We start from the raw sequence: 22,502 nt of genomic DNA on the forward strand, positions 1-22,502 counted from the left end.
GATACAGGGGAGTTTCTGCCTTTGTGGAGATCAAGACAGACAAGGAATCATCCAAGGGAATATAAAATTACAGCCGTTGGTAGGTACAGTAAGGAAAAGGTATGTGGTGCCAGGAGAATCCACACAGCAGAGAGGGAGACCCTCCCTGCACAAGTGATGACTGAGGTCTGGGGAAGCAGTTCACTAAGTAAGGGGGCAGTGGGCTGCTCCACGCGAAGGAGGCAATGTACAAAGTTGCCAGTGATGGAGGGAGCATGGCCCTTTAAGGATGGAGTATGAGGATGAAGGTAGTGAAGACAGAGGAGGCTGAAGAGCTGGGAAGAACAGGAAGCCACTAGCGGATTTTAATTAAACCTGTTGCTGAAGATGGATTGAATTAGGTTCGCATTTTTAAAATGGCAACAAGGTCAGGGCGCGTGAGTGGCTCAATCGGTTAAGCATCTGACTTCAGCTCAGGTCATGATCTCGCAGTTCACAAGTTCGAGCCCCATGTCAGGCTCGACATTTTAAAAAATTTAAAAAAATAAAAAATATAAATAAAGTGCCAACAAGGAGACAGAGAGAGGAGTTGAGAGGCTACTGCAGCCATCTAGGTGAGACATGATGGCAACAGGGACAAAGCAGAAGAGATGGAAAGAAGGGGATGGGTGCAAGACATTCAGGAGGTAAGAAGGCAGGACCTGATGATGGACAGCATATGCATAGTGAGGAGAAGGAGATGTCCAGGGAACTCAAAGCCTTCTGGCCATGGGACCTGACTTTTGGAGGTGCCAGTCATGGACATAGAGGACAATGGAAGAGGGATGGGGACACTTGGACTAGCTGAGTTTCAGGCACCACGACAAATGCCAAATGGAAATGTCAAGTCACGCAGTTGAATAAATGAGTCTGAGGCCCAAAAAAAGAGAGGAATAAATCTCTAATCCTGAGTGTAGGGATGGTTTTTACGGGGGCTCAAGGATGAGACTGCCTAAGAGTGAGATAATAAAAAAAGAAAACTCAAGAACACCATAATTCAAATCAGGAAAACAAAGCAACTTCCTGAATTTACCTAGAGATGATCATCTCAGAAAGGTTTAATGAAACAGGAAAAAAGAAAATCAGAAGGAAAAAGAGATTAACTGTCTCAGAAAAAACACACTGAAATTTCTGGAATACTTAAAGATGTTAATTCCATGTGTAACAAGTTGGCAAAGCCTGCATGCAGCCCTCAGGTAGATATTTTAAGAACTAACTTGCACAGGGTAATGATACCTTCTGGGAGGTGGCTTGTAGATATGGGCTCAAGGCTACAGACAGAAAGCTTTGATACTAGGAAAGAAAGCTCTGGCTTCCCAGGGCTGCTCCTGGCCAGGTGGACAAAAGGGAAGGGGCTGTCTTCACAGGAAATGCCAACAGGAGCATTCGTTCCTCAGCTTCTATAACAAGGTGAAAAAAATTTTGAGATGCATACTCTAGAGAAACAGGGCTACACTTCAGCTGCTATGAAGTACATAATGGGGCTTTGGCTCAGAGGGAAAAAAAAAAAAAGGACTAAGCACACCTGGATATCCAGCTTTGGGGGATTGAGACCCTAGTAGCCCAAAAAGAAATGTGCTTTTTCACAGACTGACAGTGGTGATGGCAGAGAAGCCTCTCTCAAATGCTTTGCAGGCACCAGAAATGAAGGAATATAAATGAGCTTATTCACAAATACAGAAGACACTTCCTATGGACTCTCGGAAGTCTGGGGAGGGGCAGCTAGGGGCAAGGCAGACCAAGGTTCTGCATGAGCAGACAGAAGCAAACACCTGTAAAATTTTAGTTACTACCATTAATGTAAAATCACTCATACACACAGGTGGTTGAGAACTACAGAAATTCAGGTTACTTTAGAAATAAGTATTTGTAGGGGTGCCTGGGTGGCTCAGTCGGTTAAGTGTCCGACTCTTGGCTTTGGCTCAGGTCATGATCTCTCGGTTTCATGGGTTCAAGCTCCGCACTGGGCTCTGTGCTGGCAGCACAGAACCTGCTTGGGATTCTGTCTCCCTCTCTCTCTGCCTCCTCCCCACTTGCACGGTCTCTGTCTCTCTCAAATAAAATTTTAAAAAATGTATTAAAAAAAAAAAGAAAGAAAGAAGTATTTGCAAAAACTTACCTAATTTTCCAAGAGCAGTATTCTACACTGCAACTGAAAGCTTACTAAATAGATCCCAGTGGCCTAAACAAGTTCATGTTTCTTATCCTAAACATGCACAATTCATTCCTTTTCCTCCTTGGCCCCAGAGGCATTTTATCTGGAGTTACCATATTCGTTTTTCTTCACATCCAGCTCTTAGCTATTCAGACTCGGAAACCCCAGGCTGCCTGACAAATGTACCAGGACTGGTCAGTGCCCGTAGTAACCGCACAGAACAGGTCAGGCCCAGGGACACAGCAGGCACACCTCACACTCCCAACTGCATTCTCCCAAAGCAGAATCTGAGCTGAGAAACCCACCAAAATACAACCAAATCGGTTCCCTGGGCTTTCTGGAAAGCTCCACTGTGTTTGGAGAAACTATACAAGCACACAGCCCAGGGCTGACACAGGATATGGAAATAAGTAACTGGGCCTGGGCTCAGGGTATCCAGGAAGAGCCCTTGAGAAGGGCTGCCGATCACACCTATCATTCCCACCCACGCCCCCAACCCTAGTTTAGAAAGTGACCGAAGAGGGAAGGGTAAAAAAAGTAAGTTCCAAGTTTGCAATTTTTTTTTCCAAAAGCAAAGGTGCAACTTTTTTGTTTTACACAAGTCTGTACGCTATTATTTTAATATTTAAAGCCTTCTACAGACAATGTTCATTTTCTAAGCCTGAGCCTTTAGTACTAAACCTGCTGAGTCACCTTTTTAGTACAATTATGTGCATGATTCTGACTACAAGAATTCACATTTTCAGGAATCTGGGGGTACTCCCTACCCCCAAAACTATAAGGTTGGGAAATGAAACAGAAGAGATTTTCAAGAAGGCAACATTCAATCACGAAGGTGACATCACAGCATGCTCCCAAAACAAAAGCAGCTTGAGATAGAAGACAGTGAGAAATCAACCTCCCGGGAAATGACCAGACTTTAGGCTCCAAGGAGAACATTCAAGCTTGGAAACTGTGTTCATTTTGTGAACAAGACAACCCTTTGTTTGGGGGCTGAATTTACTATTTTGTTTGTTTATTGGGGGGGGGGCAGGGGCATGTGTTAGTGGGGGAGAGGAGAAGGGGAAGTGTGTGGGGGGGAGAGGGAGAGAGGGGGAGAGGGAGAGAGGGAGAGAGGGGGAGAGGGAGAGAGGGGGAGAGGGAGAGAGGGGGAGAGAGGGAGAGAAGGGGGAGAGAGGGAGAGAAGGGGGAGAGAGGGAGAGAAGGGGGAGAGGGAGAGAGGGAGAGAGGGAGAGAGGGAGAGAGGGAGAGAGGGAGAGAGGGAGAGAGGGAGAGAGGGGGAGAGGGAGAGAGGGGGAGAGGGGGAGGGGGGAGGGAAGAGAGAGAGAGAGAGAGAGAGAGAGAGAGAGAGAGAGAGAGAGAATCTCAAGCAGGCTCCATGCTCAGGGCAGAGTCAAATGTGGGGCTCGATCCCACGACTCTGAGCTCATGACCTGGGCTGAAATCAACAGTCAGATGCCCAAGTGACTGGGTCACCCAGGTGCCCCGAAATTTACTGTTTACAGAGAATGTTAGGACACTCCTGAAAAGATTCTTAAGCCTATCTGTAATGATAACTAATGATATTTTACATCAAATAAAAAGCTCACTCAAATTTATTGCCTTTCATCTCCATTCACACAGCCTCATTAACTCTTTTTACCACTGCATTTAACATGGTATTTTCTCCTCCTGAGTTTATCCCAATCACTTTCCATTTAACATTTGTAAAGCCCAGCTCTGAGGCTATCACTCCTGTCTCAGGAAATGCCAATAGCTGCCATGCCCACAGACTAAAATCCAGTTTTACTCTCGATTGAAGACTTCTACAACGTGGCCCAAAGTACCTTTGCAATCCTAGCTCCTGTGATTCATCTCGTATACTCAGGGGCAACTCAAATCCTAAATGGTACATGTACTCTGTCAACAGTTTGCTTTGTTTACTTTTTGTAAATTTGTTTACTTTTTCATAAATTATGAAAATAAAAATTGTTTCCTTTAGACAGTCTGGTAAATTCAAATAAACACTTTCTTCACTTGTTAGCATACATGTCCTGTGTTTGATGAGCATTATTATGTTCTAGGTTTAATCATGTATCTTCCTACTTAGAAGTTATCATTCCTATATAACTTGTTTCCTAACCTTAAGAAAAAATGCCTTCACAATGAAGATCTAAAAAATAATTGTCCTATATGTGTTATCATTGTTTTTGTATCAAGAGATTATAGGTGTCCAAAACTTCTCTCTTTGAATATATATTTGTGTTTTCTTGTATATGCATAATGTATATATGGAAGAATAAACAACTATTAATATTGTCTATACGGAAAATTTCACTGTATACCCTTTTACACTTTTTTTTTTAAAACGTGAATGTTATCATCTGCGTAAAAAATTTAAAAATTATGAATAGTGTGAATTTAAAGGAAAACAACCTTTATACCAGACAGTTAGGGAGAATCCTGTGATTTAAGGGGTTCTCAAAAAGCCATCTTCCTCAAAAACATTTTTCCCACTATCCACCATGACTTCAATCGTCTAGTTAAAACTTTAGCAAACAAATATTCTGAAGTAAGTATATTATGCCATTATCCATTATCAAATTATTGAGGATTACTTTATCACATTAGCATAATAAAGGAAAGTCACAAAGAGGCTGTGTATAGTCTCCCTAATTCCTGTTTCTTTTCCTTTTTCCCCTCAAGTAACTAAATTAAGTTTGTTTTACTCAAAGAACTTTTGTATTTCTAAAAGAACTCATTTAGGAATTCTAAAAGTCCTACCCAAGCCAACTGGCACCACGGATTGCTGTGTGAATATTTTACTGTCTCTATAAACATCTGCCCTCCCATCCAGTCTTCTCTATCAATCCAATCTACTCAGCCTGAGAGCGCAGGGACAGGGAGATTCTTGTTCATCTGTGAATCCTCCCCAACGCTAAAAACATGGCCCTGCATTTCCAGAAAGCAATTTCCCAAGCTCTTAATGAGCTTACTGCAAGGTTCTGACCCTTCTCCAGGATGCTGGGGTTATAATTTTAAACCTAAAAATGTGAGTAGGGGCACCTGGGTGGCTCAGTCCATTAAGCATCCGACTTCGGTTCAGGTCATGATCTCACAGTTTGTGAGTTTGAGCCTGGCCTCGGGCTCTGTGTTGACAGCTCAGAGCCTGGAACCTTTAGATTCTGTGTCTTCCTCTCTCTCTCTCTGCCCCTTTCCCCTCGTGCTTTTCTCTCTCTCTCTCTCTCTCTCTCTCAAAAATAACATGTAAAAAAATATTTTTAAGAAAAAAATTTAAAAAACAGTCAGTAGAATACTTAAATTTGCTATCGTCTCAAACAATAATCCATTTACGCAGGCAAAACTGATCTATTGAGAGCCTACCATGTGCCTGGCACAGGCACTGAGCAGCTAGGCAAAAAGTGATCTAACAAGATCGTAATAGCGGCTATTTAACAGGTACTCAGTAAATGCTTGTTAGATTTGATAAACCACTTGAACTTTTCTATCTGCCTGAACTTTGAAGTCTTTCATTAATGTTTTCTTCATATAGTAGTGGACTTTGGTTTCCCACATGCTATTAAGCATTTCACTTTTGTGGATATTCTCGTGTCGGCCTTCGACCATCGTTAATTGCTTAGTTTTGAATTTATGGAACACAAATCAAGAAACATCCAACAAGTTACAGTGCAAAAGAGAAAATCCTTACTATATGTGAATAACTGATGGGTAGAGAAGCTATTCTCTTATCTTCCTATTGTCAAAACGTAAGAAATAATTTTCCTTTTTTCCATTATATGAAGATGCGCTTTGTATTGCTGGTCCAGTAATGAAACTAAGTTTTCTAAACTAACTGGCTTCTGCCATATTTCTCTTTCCATTGCCTTGGTTAGATGAGGTGCTAAGGTCAAGTTAACTGTGACCAGTGAATTGGAGGCTCTTGGTCCAGGTAAGTTAACTGGCCTGGCGCAAGACCAAACACAACCTTGGACCGGGAACGCCACGCTATGACGGCCTGCTCAACAAAGGTGGGCTAACAACTGTTAGTTACCCCCGGGGCAGGCCAACCCCACAGCACCACAGCTCCAGTGTGCTTGCTGGCCTGCCACAAAGTCCACGTTTTTCTAAGTGGGGCCCAGAGAGCAACTGTCAAGACCTTCCTGACCTTACAGAAAAGCTTCCTCAGGACCTGAATACACCACTGGATATTATTTCTACCTGAGTTGAAAATGATTGTTACTACTTTAATCAGCAGTAATTCCCACCCAAATGAAACAAAAATTCTTGCACATAGCAGATGCCCAACAACTACTACTACTGGATTAACTGGAGGGGGAAAAGCATGAAGTAGTGAGAACAGACAATTTTATCATCATCTGCAAACACTCCCTGAGCTCCTGCTAGATACAGGTATAGCAAAAGGTGTCCGTCGGGGTCCTAATCACATGGAGTTTACAGCCAATAACTACACTGTGAGACACACAGAAGCATTTTAGACACTCCCTGACACAAAAACCACTTTTCGCTTTCAGTGTGGCTTTTTTAGCTGCCTACTTTGAACGATGTATGCATTTTTTTTTTCCTCTATAGGAGACCAAAAAGAAAACGAAGAAGAGGGAAGGAAGGACGGACAGCTAGAAGGACAGCATTTTAGAAGAATCTCAAATGTGTGAGAACAAATGACGATTCCTTCCTTCATGCTGAATCAAAATTTCTGTAGTAATGTACTCACTGTATCTTACAGAGGCACCATTTGGTTTACTACTCAACAGCCTCCCCCTCCACATATGTTAGATGACCTGTGTGGTCCAGCTGCTACCCCCACAGAACTGACAGATATTTTACACTACACCACGTGCTTATGCTTCCATTCATAAAGAACAGAGTGTTGAAACAAACAAAATAAAACTAAACACAAATTAGAAATACAGCACAACTAAAGGCTTGAGTAAATAGCACCAGTACTGTTAAAAAAATATAAAATTTTATGTGAAAAATCTGCATTTCAATTACAATACAGACGTAGAAAGTAAAGTTTCTAATGTACTTACTGTCTCGTTAAAGACTATTATAAGGATCCAAGTTCAAAAAAAATGACCAATGATCTACTTTCCATAAATTACATTTCACTTCTTCTAGTACCTGAAATCTTCAGGATTACATATGCTGCTTCATGTTCTGTCACCTTTAAAGTACTATTTTCTCTGGGCGCCTGGGTGGTTCAGTTAAGCGTCCAACTTCGGCTCAGGTCATGATCTTGAGGTTCACAAGCTCAAGCCTTGCGTTGAACACTGTGCTGACAGCTCAGAGCCTGGAGCCTGCTTCAGAGTCTCCTCCTCGCTCCCCACCCCTCCCCCGCCTGCACTCTACCTCTCTCAAAAATAAACGTTAAAAAAATAACAAAATACTATTTTCTCTAATTCCTCTACTAAACCATCTTTCTGGATGCTAATCCAAGTTTTATCTACCCAGAAGTATAAGTGAGTTGGGAGGTTTGAGGAAATGTATTTTCCAGGAAATAGGATGGTAACTAACCCACAACATGCAGCTTCTAGGCCTTCAGAGGACTAGAATGCTACAGGATTTTGACCCTGACCTCACCATCTAAACTTCCTGCTCCCACTTACTAGGCACTCTTAATCACTTAACTCTTATTTTTTGTTTCAAAAGCATTTATCACTAACAAAAAATATCTCCTTTGTTGTCTGATCTCCCATAAGACTATAATCTCCAGAGAGTAGGGCTTTTGTGTGTCTCATTGATTCAACCCCAGCTTGCAGAATAATACTTGGCTCATATAAAACACTCAGTAGGGGAGCCTGGGTGGCTGGGTTGGTTGAGCTTCCAACTTCTGCTCAGGTCAGGACCTCAGGATCTGTGAGCTGGAGCCGGGCGTTGGGCTCACTGCTGTCAGCATACAGCCCGCTTCAAATCCTCTGTCCCCTTCTCTCTCTCTGCCCCTCCCATGCTCATGCTCTCTCAACCATAAATACAACATCAAAAAAACCAAACTCGATAAACACATATGGAGTAAATTATTTCTTACAATGCTCAAAAGAAATGGAACATCATTTACAAATCAATAAGCCAACCAGTAAAATCTTTGGATCCTTATTTTTCTGTCATTGTAGAAAAAAATCATGAGAAAAAAACACATCTGCTTACCAACTCTTGCTAAATTAGATATGAAAAAAGTGGATAGTTAAATGAAGGTTTTTAAAGGAAATAAACACTACTAATTTTTTTTAGAATACCAGGGAAACAGAAGTTCCTATACCTTAATATACTGAATTCCTGATGGATTTACAGAGTGAGGATGCCTGACTTCCTTACCTACAACCCTCCAGCCATTATCTCAGGGCTGCATTTCGAACTGACAGACTCAGGACAGGATAATTTTGGAGAAGAGTGTGATGATTTTTACAAGAGTAAGTGGATCATATCATAAGCAAATACAAAACCCAGAGGATAATGATCCCTCTAACAAATATCCTTATGAACCACTGCCATTTCCCTTACCCGAATGTGCTTAGGCAACTTCATTTTCATGACAGTATCATTCAGTCCAGCAGCTAGTGCCACATTATGTTGTGTATTGATCTGTTGTGATTTCAAATCCATATTGTTTTGAATTGAGGTTGTTTTGATCTAGTTTGAGAAACCATGTCAAGATGATATCTGCAGAACTGTTGTGCTGAGTGCTTCTCCATATGAATATATGGATGAATAAGTATGATGTAATGGGCTTTAAATACCAGCAGTTTGTGTGGTCCTACCCAGAGTGTTCAGGCAGGGCAAGGCTACTCTTTGCCGATCTAAACAGCTCTCTGTAGATCTTAAGACACTTGCTCCTGATGTGGTCAGGCAACTCCCGGTCAGAAGGGGTGTTAAACCATACAGCAGTCTTGGGAAGGGAAGGGACATCTGTTCCTGCCGTGGTGAGGGTATTTCTCACAGGCAGTGGTACAGGCTGTGTAACTGTCCCCAAAGTACTAACCTTCAGGGCAGCCAGCCCTGCCTACCAACACCAATGCCACTGTCACTAGCTACATGTCCCAGCAATTAATACCCAACTTTTGGTTGAAAGGACTTACTCTACCAAGAACCAACTCCTAGAGAGGCACACCTCAAATAAATCTCGACTTTACTTCTCCACTGCCTGGAACAACAGTATAATTCACCCATCATGGGTCTGTGGGGTTTGTTATTTCCTTACCGGATTATTGAGAGACACTACCCTGTAACCTATGGCTTATGAAATAGAACTCATAATTATATTCCCGCAGTAGAAGTTATAATTCCCATAGTAAACCTGTGTTAAATACATTATTAGCAGAAACAAATCTCAGGCTCGGCATAATGTGCCCCGAACAAAACAAGCTACAACAGAATCAAGTTTCCTTATTTGATTTAAAGGGTTACGTATGAGAGAAAGCTGGGAGGCTGAGCAAGTAGCGGTCTGGCCCTAAGGAAGAGAAGAGCTCATTTGAAACACTCTCATTTCCTAGATTTTCTAACCACCGCCCTGCTGTCCCACCCCTCCCTGGGATACCTTTGCTTTTGTTGCAGACTGAAGTGCTATCTGACATCCCCTTTCAAAATCACAGAAACTAGCTGGGGCTGCGTTCTCAACATGGTGGAAGACAGGATGCCGCGGTAAGAAGTGTCCACAGCCTCGGGTGAGAGGTCCTGGCAGGGCGAGCTAAGCCAGACGAGCCTGTCTGAGCAAGTTTCCGCACCGGTGAAAGGTCATAAAGTTACCTCTCCCAGAAAACGGTTAGAAGCAGCAAACACCATGATCCGCACAGGGCGCAGCGCGTGCGTACAGGGGGGACTCCCCTCGCCAACTGCAGAGCAACATTCAAGATTTGGATTATTCAGCTATCAAGGTTGTGCCTGAGGATGGCTGTGGAGCAACTACACTGCCTAACAACGTGCATCTCGGCGAGCATCCCGCAAGCTCGGAGGAGCCCGGAGCCCGCCCCCTCTCCCCCCCACCCCCCACCGGCGCGGGCCGAGGGAACGCTCGCAGCTCCCCGCCGGGCCGACCAACCCCAGCCGGGTCTCTCTCCGGGAGGCCAGGCAGAGGGGACCGGCCACGCCGCCGCCACCCGGGGCTCCGAGAGCGGGCGGCGGGCACCGGAAGCGGGGAGGGCCCGGACGAGGCCCCGAGCGCGCGAGGCAGCGGGGAGACCGGTACTTACCCCCGGCCCGCGGCGGGCGGCCGCGGCCAGCCGTCTCCAGGTGGCGACGAAGTCGGGCGGCGGGGCTCGCCGGCTCCGGCAGACGAGGGAGAACAGGGTTCCCAAGAGGAAGGCGGCCGCGGCGCAGCCCAGGTACAGGCTGAGCCGGAGCAGGACGGTGCACGGCCCCGCGCCTCCGGCCGCCTGCCAGCAACCGGGCCCCAGGCAGGAGAGGCACACGGCGGCGAGTGCGGCCACCGCCACTGACACTCGCCAGCTCCAGCCGCCAGGGCTCCCCGGCGCCGCCGCGTCTTCCCGGGCGTCCGGCCGCCGCTCGCCCGGGGCGCCCGGGGCTGGGCGGCCGCCGGTGGCCGCTGCCGGCACGAGGCTGAGGCCGGCGCCGCTGCTGTCGGTGGCATCGGGGTGCATGCTGCTTCCTGTACCGCTAAGGACAGGCACATCTCCTGCCCTGCTGTCCCCCGGCGCTGCCCTGGACGGTGGCCTCTGCGCGGCGCCCCCTCCCCTCGCCGCTCCCGCCGCCGCCGCCGCCGCCGCCGCCGCCGCTCCGGAGGCACAGGCAGTCCGCGCTCATGCCCTCGCCGGCGGCCCACCGAGGGAACGGCTCCAACAGACGCCGCCGAGCTCCTCTCAGCGACCCCTCAGCGCCGCCACCCGGCGCCGGCCCCGCAGCCGTCCGGCCGGGCGCGCCCAGGTAGCCGGACCGCGTTGTGACTTAAGCTGGCGAAGCCAGAGGCGGAGCGGGGGCGGGAGCGGCCCGGAGGTGCCCGTCAGGCGGGGGGCGGAGAGCGACCGCGGCCCGCTGAGTGACAGGTGGGAGGTGCCCGGCCTCGCCCGGCCCCCGCCGCCCACCCGCGGCGCGGGGGCGGGGTCCGAGCGCCGCCGCCCCTCAGGGGAGGGGGCGCGGCCAATCGCTGGGAAAACTGCTAAGTCCCTGCCCTCCTCCTCCCCTCCCCCCAGGGTACCGTCAGAGGATGGAAAATTTTGCCGCAGGTGTCAGAAGCGCTTGTAATTAATTCTCCGGCTCAGGTGATCCCTTAATCCTCGCTCTGGGCTCTTCACTGACAAGGAACCTCTTCGCCTGCTTAGGGCTCCCCAAACGTCTGCCTTATTTTCACCTGCTGTTTAGATTCGGGGGGCAAACCATTCCTAAGCCTCACTTTCAACACAGGTTCCCTCAACGACCTTCCTTTCCCCACCCAGCCGCCTCAGGGAAGGGATCGACGACTGTGGAAGAGGAATGAAGCCTGCAGTTGCTAGTTATGGAAAGGCCCAGAGAAGTGGGCCTAGTGCCAGGGAGTGTACACAGCTGCCATAATCACTTTGGCTCCAAGTCCCTATATTTTTGTTACCAGAGATTCAGTACAAATGTTATTACCCACGCAAGTGAAAGCGGTCCAAATCGTTTTTAGAGAACGTATTTTCCTATTCTCCTATCATGGTCCCGTCGTTAATATACAGATAATGTTTACTGAAAAAAATGTTGATATGCTGGATAAATGCTAGTAAATTACTACTAGGACCAAGAAAGCAGCAGCTGTATCTTTAATAGGTAAAAAGAATTGGAAAGGAAACGAAGGAATTCTAAAGAGGTTAATGATTTAAAAGGATGGGTGATAGGGCAAATCCGGAATGGAAGAAAGGGAAGGAGAGGTAAACAGACTGAGAGAGGCAGTGAGAAAGGACACGGGCAACAAAAGCAAAGTCTCAAAACTCTCTTCAAGTAGGAGTCCTGAAGAATTTCAACAGTTTAACAGCACTATTGTTTTCCAATAAAATGATTTATATCCTGCTTCCCAGGGAGCATAGTTAAGAAAAATAAGCATTGGGGGCGCCTTGCAGGCTCAGTCGGTTAGGCGTCCGACTTTGGCTCAGGTCATGATCTTACAGTTCATGAGTTCGAGCCCCGCATCCGCCTCTGTGCTGACCGCTTAGAGCCTGGAGCTTGCTTCAAATTCTACGTCTCCCTCTCTCTCTGCTCCTCCCCAGCTCATGCTCTGTCTCTCTCTCCTTCAATAATAAATAGAAACATGAAAAATTTTTTCATAAAGAAAAATAAGCATTAAAATAATATTTTCAAATTCCTCTGACTATACTGTTTTTCAATAAGGAATCATCTGTCATTATTTCAACAGATGGATAGCTGTGAAATATCTGTGGTGGATATTCTTTGTGTTTTTACTATTTTTTAATTTTCTTTTCTTGTAAGTATTGTTTTATGAAGAATAATTTACATACAATGAGCTGTGCAATTGATTTTTATATCTGCCAATTTATTTGTTGTTTCAAGTTTTTATTTAAATTCCAGTTAGTTGTTTATTCTTTTAAAACAAAGTATTCCAAAGGTTATTATCAAGAAGACATACTGGAAATATGGTGTGTCGATCATCTATTGTCACATAACGAACTACCACCAAATAACCACTTTATTTGCTTATGATTTTGTGGGTCAGCAATTTGCGCTGGGGTCATTAGGCAATTCTGCTCTTGTCTTGGGTAACTAATGAAACTATGGTCTCCTGGTGCACAGGCTGGGCTATTTGGTCTATGGAGTCTGTTGAGATGGCTCCTCTCTGCTTCCTGTGTACTTATCCTCCAAAGGTCAGCTTGCCCTTCTTCACATGACAGTTTCAGGGATGCCCTGTGCAAATTCTTTTTAAGCTTTTGCCTGCATTGCATTTGCTAATGTCCCATTGGCCAAAGCAAACATATGGCCCAACCAGTAATTAAACAGGGAGTGGTCTACACAGGGACTTAAATATAGAGAGCTATAATTCATTGGTTGTATTACTTTAACAACCTACCTCAGTTTGCTCGACAGAATACACTAATCAGTTTCTCATGGATAATCTGGCTGCTCACCCAAATCAGTGGTATCCAATGACTTATCACTGCAAATATGTTCAAGTTCACATTTCTTTTCCCTGGAATTAATAGTTCTTCATAATCTAATTCCATTTATCTATAAAATAAAGAAAAGGACCTAAGTAAGGATAGGGACAAGGGAGACAGTATTTAATTATGTTTGCCAGTAAAGAGTTTGGCAATAGAGCTTTATCATTTACCTTTATTTTACTCTAATATTTTCAAGTTATGAAACATAAAGCAAAAAAAAACTGCACTCGCTTAGCTTTTTTTTTTAACGTTTATTTATTTTTCAGAGAGAAAGAGACAGAGTGCAACCAGGGGAGGGGCAGAGAGAGAGGGAGATGCAGAATCTGAAACAGGCTCCAGGCTCCGAGCTGTCAGCACAGAGGCCAACGCAGGGCTCCAACCTACGAACCGTGAGATCATGACCTGAGCCGAAGCTGGACACTTAACCAACTGAGCCACCCAGGTGCCCTGCACTCACTTAGATTTTAATAGCCAGTATTATTGGGCAGCAGATTATAAAGAAAGAATGTAAATTGTGTTTACTTATTATCTAATTTCTCCAAAATGCATGTGGGCCAAAAATGCTTTTCGAACTCATCTATATGCTGTTTCATGAAATATGAGCTGAGTAAAATATAAAATAGGCAGGGCACAATATTGATTAAATGTACTTGCATAAATTAGGAAAGAATTTTGAATATTTTCAGATTAACACTATGTATTTAATATTTAAAAAAAATTTGTTTACATTTATTTATTTTTGAGAGACAGAGAGAGACAGAGCACAAGCAGGGGAGGGGCAGAGAGAGAGGGAGACACAGAATCCAAAGCAGGATCCAGGCTCTGAGCTGTCAGCACAGAGCCCAACCCGGGGCTCAAGCCCACAAACTGTGAGATCATGACCTGAGCCCAAGTCGGATGCTTAGCCGACTGAGCCACCCAGGCACCCCTATGTATTTAATATTTTATAAAGTTCGTATACCAAAAAGAAGCCAGTGTCTCTCATTTGGCATTTATTTGCTCTAAGAAAGAGAACATAATTATGGAAAATAAAAATTAGTATTAGAGGTTTTTTTTTAATGTTTATTTATTTATTTTGAGAGAGAGAGCATGGGGGAGAGGCAGACAGAGGGGGAAAAAGAGAGAGAATCTGCACTGTCAACACTGAGTCTGACATGGGGCTCAATCTCACCACCATGAGATTATGACGTGAGCTGAAATCAAGAGCCAGATGTTCAACCCACTGAGCCACTCAGGTGTCCCCAAAATTAGTATTAGAGTTTTAATGAGTCCTGAACAGGGGTTGCACATAGCAGGCCCCTAATAAATACTTTTGAATGAATAAATCTGATACTCTTCCATGATAATATATCTAGGATGATTGAGTAGACCAAAAAAAGTAATAAAATAATCTCATATTTTAATGGAAACTTCAGCTTTTGAAAATCCTTTTAAAACATATGTCCCCCACTATAACTCTGTAAAGGAGATATGGTAAGCATGATCCCATTTTCCAGAGGAAGAAACTGAGGCTCAGAGAAGGTAAATGAGTTGCTCAAAATCACAGCTAGTAGGTGGTGGACCTAAATTATAGGATTCTGTTCCATTATGCTATCTTTCAAATACAGTAGTTAAAAGTAATGGCAAAGGACAAAATTGCTTCTATATTATACAAATAATGTCCTTACCAAACCAATGCAATAAGAATAGCACTCATCTGGCTTTTAAATAGACTGTAAACTTCTGTGAGGTACTATGTGACTTCTATTCATTCTTTCATTCAGTCCAAAAATATTAGGAAGGTGCTTTGTTAAAAAACAGTATAGGGGTACCTGGGCGGTTCAGTTGGTTAGTCTGACTCTGGATTTTGGCTAAGGTCATGATCTCATGGTTCGTGGGTTCCAGCTCCACATTGGGCTCTGTGCCGACAACACCAAGCCTACTTGGGATTCTCTCTCCCTCTCTCTGCCCCTTCCCAGCTTAACCTCATGCTCTCTTTCAAAATAAATAAACTTAAAAAAATGAAAATAAATTTAAAAATATAAAATACGGTCTTTGTCCTTGAAGAGCTCACATTCTGATTGGGGTAGGGGGGAGGAAGCATTAAGCAATGTAACGTATATTACTAAGGTAGTACAAAGTTCTATGATGGCAAGAAGAGAGCTACTAATTCTGCTTTGTGGGAGTTCAGGAAATTCATATGTGAACCTAAGTCATTTTGCTTCCTCAATTTCCTCTATTCCAGCATTTAAATGTGTTGAACTACCCCCTTTTAGATACTTAAAAAATATGAAACCTAACTACATTTAATTTCAATTTGGTTTATAAACTTCAACCCAGTAAAGATTTCATCCTTCAAAACTTAATTCATAAATTAAAAAAAAAAAAAGTTTTCCATATGCTTATAAGAAGTTTAGTATAGATGAAAAAACCACCAGCTATTATCCCAAGGTCTTTTAATAGCTCTCTACAGAAATAGTCAAGCTCATATTCTGCTTCAAGAGGTATACAATAAGTGAAAAAAAAAATGTTTTTTAAGGGGCCAAGGGATATTACTTACATCTTTTCTGATAAAAGAGTTCAGATTCAATGAATTTGGGGAAGAGCTTTTTTACACCTCTGAGTTGATGACCCTCTGTGACCAGAAGTATGAAGAGGCACAGAGCAAAATCTCTGGCCTGAAGAAGTTTGTTTACAATCGACTTCATGCATTCGTTGATTCATTCATTCAGTACAGACTACTGAGGATGTGCTCTTTCCAGGAAAAGAAAACCAGGGAAAAGGCAAAAGCTTACAAATTAATAGCCCAGAAAAAGAGCCGAAATTAAAGTTTAAGATGTAAGATTTTTTTATTTTTCGTAAGACATACACAACATTTAATATTTTGACCATTTTTAAGTGTACAACTCAGTGGCATTAGGTACATTCACACTGTTGTACAACCGTCACCGGCATCCATCCCCAGCCCCTGGTAATCTCTCTTCCTTTTTCTTTTTTTGAAGATTTTATTTTTAAGCAATCTCCACACCCATCATGGAGCTCAAACCCACAACTTTGAGATCAAGTGTTGCACATGCCACTGACTGAGTCAGCCAGGTGCCCCAATTCTATTCTAATCTGTTACTGTGACTTGCCTATTTTAGGTACCTCATTCATGTGAGTGGATTCATGTAATATTTGTCCTTTTGTGTCTGGCTTATTTCACTTAACATAAATGTTCTCAAGATTCACCCATCATTATAGCACATATCATAACTTCATTCTTTTTTTGTGGCTGAATAATATTCTTGTATGGATTTACAGCATTTAAAAAAATTTTTTAATGTTTATTTTTGAGAGAGAGAGAGAGAGAGCCTGAGCGGGAGAGGGGCAGAGAGAGAGGGAGACACAGAATGCGAAGCGGGCTCCAGGCTCTGAGCTGTCAGCACAGAGCCCAAAGCGAGGTTTGAACTCACGAGCTATGAGATCATGACCTAAGCCGAAGTCAGACCCTTAATGGACTGAGCCACCTGAGGTTTGTTTATCTGTCTTTGGTGGACATTTGGGTTGTTTGTGTTTTGGCTTTGGTGAATTATGCTGCTATGAACATGGGTATACAAACATCCATTTGAGACTCTGCTTTCAATTCTTTAGGGTACATTCCCAGAAGTGCAACTGCTGGCTCACATAGTACCTGTGTTCAGTTTACTGAGGAACTGCCATAGTTTTCCATAGCAGTTGTACCATTTCGTATTCCCAGGAGCCAAACACAAGGGTTCTAATCTCTCCACACCTTTGCCCATCCTTGTTATTTCCTGTCTTACTTTTATAACAGCAATCCTAATATGTGTGAAGTGATATCTCATGATTTATTTGCACTTCCCTAATGATTAGTGATGTTGAGCATCTTTTCCTGTGCTTATTGGCCATTTGTATATATTCTTGGAAGAAATGTCTATTCAAACCCTTTGGATAGCAAACTTTGACCACAGAGTAGACAGACAATCATCCCTGGCAAATGGTGCCAGCATAGTTTTACCAAGCAGAATTAAGTGAAATCCTGGCGGTTAGTCTACAAAAAGAACAAAATGATTCTGTGTATTTGTTGGTAGTTACAACCGAAAAGTACAAAATGCACTGTGAAGAACAAAAAGAGCCAATTCCTTAGTGATGCTCCCTAGGCTATGCATAACCCTTAGTTCCCAGCTTTCTTTGCACTTCCTTGTAAAAAAAATACATTATCAAATACCCATTGAATTAGGTTTTTAAGTGCTGCTATAATAAATTACTACACCCAGTGCTTTAAAACAACACAAATGTATTCTCTTTCTGTTCTGGAGGTCAGAAGTCTAAAATCAAGGTATTAACAGGGCTGCATTCCTTCTGGAGGCTTCAGGGGAGAATACCTTTTCTTCCCTTTGTCAGCTTCCAGAGGTGCCTGCTTTCCTTGGCTCAAGGCCGCTTACATCACTCTGATCTCCTGCTGCTTTCTTTAATTAAAAACATCTTTTAGGGGCGCCTGGGTGGCTCAGTCGGTTAAGCGTCCGACTTCAACCAGGTCACGATCTCGCGGTCCGTGAGTTCGAGCCCCGCGCCAGGCTCTGGGCTGATGGCTCAGAGCCTGGAGCCTGTTTCCGATTCTGTGTCTCCCTCTCTCTCTGCCCCTCCCCCGTTCATGCTCCATCTCTCTCTGTCCCAAAAATAAATAAACGTTGAAAAAAATTTAAAAAAAAAAAACATCTTTTAAATGACAGTTAAAAAAGTTTCTTTTAATGTTTATTTTTTGAGAGAGAGAGATAAGGGAGGCACATGATCTGAAGCAGGCTCCAGGCTCTGAGCCGTCAGCCCAGACCCTGACACGGAGCTTGAACCCAAGAACCGTAAGATCAGGACCTGAGCTGAAGTCGGAAACTTAACTAACTGAGCCACCCAGGAGCCCCTAAATTGACAGTTTTACTGAGATAAAAGTGACATATAACAGCATGTAAATTTAGGGTGACAACATGATATGTATGTTATGAAACGAATACCACAGTAAGTCCAGTTAACAACAATCACTTCACAGTTTTTTCCTCTTGTAATAAGTTTTAAGATCTACTGTCTTAACTTTCAAATATACAACACAGTATTGTTAACTATAGTCACAGTACCATACATTACAATCTTGCTTCTATGGCCACCCCTCCTATTAATGACTTGGAATCTTCTTGACTCTCATTTTTAAGAATCCATCTGATTACACTTGGAGCGCCTGGGTGGCTCAGTCGGTGAAGGGACCTACTCCAGCTCAGGTCATGATCTCACGGTCTGTGGGTTCGAGCCCCGCATCCGGCTGTGTGCTGACAGCTCAGAACCTGGAGCCTGTTTCTGATTCTGTGTCTCCCTCTCTCTCTGCCCCTCCCCTGCTCAGGCTCTGTCTCTGTCTCTCAAAAATAATTAAGTGTAAAAAAAAAAAAAAATCTGATTACACTGAACCCTCCTAGATAATCGAAGTTAATTTTCCCATCTCAAGATCCTTAGTCACATAGCCCAAGTCCCTTTTCCCACGTTAAACAGCATATTCACAGGTTCTGGGGATTAGGAGGTGGACATATTTGGAGCACCATTATTCTACCACACCTACTACACAACTGTGAGTTCAAAATCGAAAAATTATGGCATTCAACATATTCCACATTTTTCTCTTATTTTAACTACCCACCTCATTTACCAATAGTCAGAAGACTTTATAATGTGTCACCAGCTCTTGAATCACACAACTAGTACTTTGATCTGAACTTTACTGACCTAAATAATCGTAAAGCCACAGCCGCCCTCATTTTTACTACTGTTGTTTCGGGGAGGAGTTACAAGATCATTAAAGCCACTTTCCCAATTAAATTGGCCACCCTAACAACTAGGTCCACCCGCATTGCTGTTAACAGCGGGGGCAACAGCAGTTAGCATCTTGACGGTGCACCGGGCAACTAAGGGCCTAAGAGGTAAGCTTCTTCCCGTGTCCCTTCCCACCCGAGAGTCGCGGGCCCTGCCTCCCAGTCCCGGCCACCCACCGCACGGCGCGTCGAGCCTCTCTAGGCCGCCGGCGAACCCCCCGCGCTCTATGACGCCCGCCGCGAGGAGCGGAGAGGAACCACCAGGAGCCGCGCCGCTCGCCGGGCCCCCGCCCAGTTCCCGCGTGGCTCGCAGCGCTCCCTCGGCGCCCTCCTTTCCTTTTCCGCTGTCTCCGCCTCCGGAAGCTCGAGCCAGGCTGCTGGGAGCCGCGAGCGGAGATTGCGTGCGCGCGCTAGCGTGTGCGCGCGAGCCTGCAACGCCTCGGGCGGCGCGCCAGGCGGCCGCAGCGGCCCCGGCACCCAGGTAAGCGGCGCGCGAGGAACCCCTCCTGCCCCGCCGCCCCGCCCGCGACGCGCCCGCCACCCTTCCCCTCCGGGATCCGTTTCCCCTCTACGGAGCCCAGGCTGCGGCGAGCACTCAGAGTCGGTATGAGGAAGCCAGCGTGGGAAGTTAGGAAGGCCGGCCGGCCGGGACCCCCCCCCCCCCCCCAGCCCTTGGCTCCGCCGGCCCTACGGCCCGGCCGGCCTCTCGGGTGGCGGGTGTATCCACAACAAAGACGTCGGAGCCTGCGGTCGGCGGGTCCGTGGGGCCGCTCGCAGCCCCAGCCGGCCCCTGTGGGAGCCGCCGGGCCTGCCCTCAGGACGCTTTCGCGGATGGAGTGGGGACCGGGGTCGGCCGGAGTTAAGAAGTGGTTGTAACCAGGAGCTGGGTTCAGGCCACCGCCGCCCACCTCCGCGGCCTTGACTCTGAACCCTGGCGCCTGAGGGGCTGTCAGTTTTCTGCTGCTGCCTGGGGCCGTGGGGGAAGGGGGTGGTCCGGAGGAGGTGGTAAACTGACCCTCTCGAGTTCTTGGAAAAGGGATGTTTATTTCGGGCCGAGATTTTCGTGTACCCCACGGGTTACCTTCTTTGGAACGTATTATATACATAATTATAGAAACAGTGTAATGTCACAGTAACAAAATGCCAGTTTAAAAAATGCCAGATTATTTGTGTGTTTTTCTGATGTATCTTGAGCGTTAGTATTTCTGGTTCTGTAAGAGCTAGACAAATGGTGAGTGTCCAAGTGACGCCCAGTCAGCTTTGACACATGCCGGTTTTCATTGAGCCCCAGAAGAGTTATTAAGTGATCTGTCATTTAATTTTTACCTTTTCCCAGTATGTGGTGAAGAGAATCTTTACAGTGTTATTAAATGCATATTTTTATTTACCAATGTAAATGGAATCTCATTAACTTGGAAATAAATGTTATCAGAAGGATTACTTGGTGGTGGGATCACTGAATAGTTTTTCTGTAAATTACGTTTAAACCACTGGAGTGTTTAACTCCTAACGATAACCTTGTCTGTTGGATGTTATGCCTGAAAAGTCTCCCAGGGTTTATGCGCCACCTCCCACGAACTGTGACCACTTAGGAAGTTGGGTCCTTACAACTGTTGAGGACGACATGAACCATGTAAATACAAATAAGGGGATAGTTAATTCTGGTGTGGGGGGTGCGGTGGGGATTGGTGGGGGACGATTGTGGGAAACTATCAAGGAAACTAGCTCTGGGAGAAGCATTGATTTTTCTGCTTACATAGCTAGCAAAGAGACTAGGGTTCGGTCTTCAGTCTCCTAACTCCAGACTCCCTCATCGGGTAAACATTCTTTGAATGTCTGATATTTGTCAGATCCCACTTTAGGCACTGGGGATATAAAGATGAGCAAGATGCCAGGAATTCCCAGTTTGGTAAGGAGATAAGGCGGGAAACTTAGCTATGAAAAAAAGGGATTTCAAAGAAGTTCCTAATCATTTGGCTTACAGATTGATGTTGGGATTTAGACCTAGTTCATAAAATGTTAAAGTTGGGAAAATCGTATCTTCCTAATGCATGAATTCCTTTTGTAGCATCCCAGCAAGTAGACATGTAGTTTTTACTCCAACATTGTCTAGTGACTTCTGGCTCATAATCTTAGAAAGTAGCCCATTCCATTTGAGCAGTTCTTATGTTAATTTCAGAACAGCTTCCTTATACATTATACATCTGTTGATGCACGTTCTACCTCTGGAACTACCAATAACAGTTGTAAAATCTTTTTTCATATCACAGTTTTTTGAGTATCTGAATACCTGCTTTCTCTTAGCCATTTCTTTTACTAGCCTATGAATGCCTTGTTCTGTAAACCACTGATCATGACTTAAATTCTAGACTCTTCCCCCTAGCACCCAGAACTAAATGCTTCATTCAAGAAGTAGTTTGACCAGCAGAATATAATTCAAGTTGTCTTAGACTGTATATTACTATCCCGATATGATTTAAGAGTATTTTGGTCTTTTGGTTCCTAAGTCATGCTTTTGCCGCTTGGTAAGCTCCGCGTCTTTTTTCAAAGAACCTTCTTTTAAGCTGGGGTCCTCCGTGCACCTTCCCTCCTTACCTTCCCTCATTCTGTGCCTGTGCTATTAATTGTGTTATTATTTGGCTGTTTCAGAGTATACCTCCCCATTGGGTTTTTAGCTTATTAATATTCCTCTGCTTATTTGAGTATAGCATAATCAGTAAGACTGCTGACTGTCTGGCCAGACCGCCTGGATCCAAATCCTGACTCTACTGCTTTCTGGCCACGTGGTCTTGAATATGTCAGTTAACCTGTCTGAGCTGCAGTTTCTTCATCTCGAACCTCAAAGTTGTTACCAGTATTAAATGGTTGATCAGTGGAAAAGTGCTTAGAAAGTGCTTAGTATATAACCTATATGAATGTTAGCTTCTTTTCCATTTATCCAGAACCTTCTGAATCTTTATTTTCAACCGTCCATCTCAGTTTTTTTTTTTTTAATTCACAAATTTGATAAAGCTTGACATCACAAGAAGCATACAGAAACAAACTAATAACTTGAAATTGGTCAGGCCGTTTAAATTTGCTAGGCCTTAGTTGTAGTGTAAGGGGGTACAGTCTTTTCCTTTCAGGACTGTTGGGGATCTCTGAGGATACAGGAAGGGTATTAGTTCTAACTTGCATTATTTTGCCATGTACCATCTTGAGGAACTTCACGTAGGTCTCACTCAAGGTTATCAGGGATCACAAGATTTAACTTGAAATGCCAAATACACAAAGAGGAGGCTTGCTGGAAACATTTCAAGTTTAGTGTCTTCCAGAATTGTCACTCTCCTTGCCAGAAATAACTTTGGAATTCACCACTGTATTTGGAAGGGGGGTTTGGTCACAAGCTCATATTGGATTCTAGGGAGTCACAAGTTAATTCAA

General features: G+C 44.5%; 2 protein-coding genes across 3 annotated transcripts in view; one reads left to right on the forward strand and one right to left on the reverse strand.

The window, feature by feature from the left end:
• The window catches only part of SNX25 (sorting nexin 25), a 131,318-nt gene extending 120,273 nt beyond the window's left edge, over positions 1 to 11,045 (reverse strand). Inside the window, exon 1 of one of the 2 annotated variants that reach the window (XM_047091819.1) lies at positions 10,357 to 11,045. In XM_047091819.1, coding sequence (XP_046947775.1) covers positions 10,357 to 10,764 — 408 coding nt within the window. In that variant the 5' untranslated portion in view covers positions 10,765 to 11,045. The remainder of the gene's footprint in view (positions 1 to 10,356) is intronic. The other variant, XM_047091817.1, reaches the window with a different exon arrangement.
• An 8,473-nt stretch (positions 11,046 to 19,518) lies between these two features.
• The window catches only part of CFAP97 (cilia and flagella associated protein 97), a 40,481-nt gene continuing 37,497 nt past the window's right edge, over positions 19,519 to 22,502 (forward strand). Inside the window, exon 1 of the mRNA XM_047091826.1 lies at positions 19,519 to 19,560. The gene's annotated coding sequence lies outside the window, so the exon portion shown is untranslated. The remainder of the gene's footprint in view (positions 19,561 to 22,502) is intronic.

Source organism: Lynx rufus, unplaced genomic scaffold (assembly GCF_022079265.1).
Source record: "Lynx rufus isolate CCGP_SWC_20201006 ecotype Redwood Valley unplaced genomic scaffold, mLynRuf1.p SCAF_3, whole genome shotgun sequence".
NCBI classification, from domain to species: domain Eukaryota; kingdom Metazoa; phylum Chordata; class Mammalia; order Carnivora; family Felidae; genus Lynx; species Lynx rufus.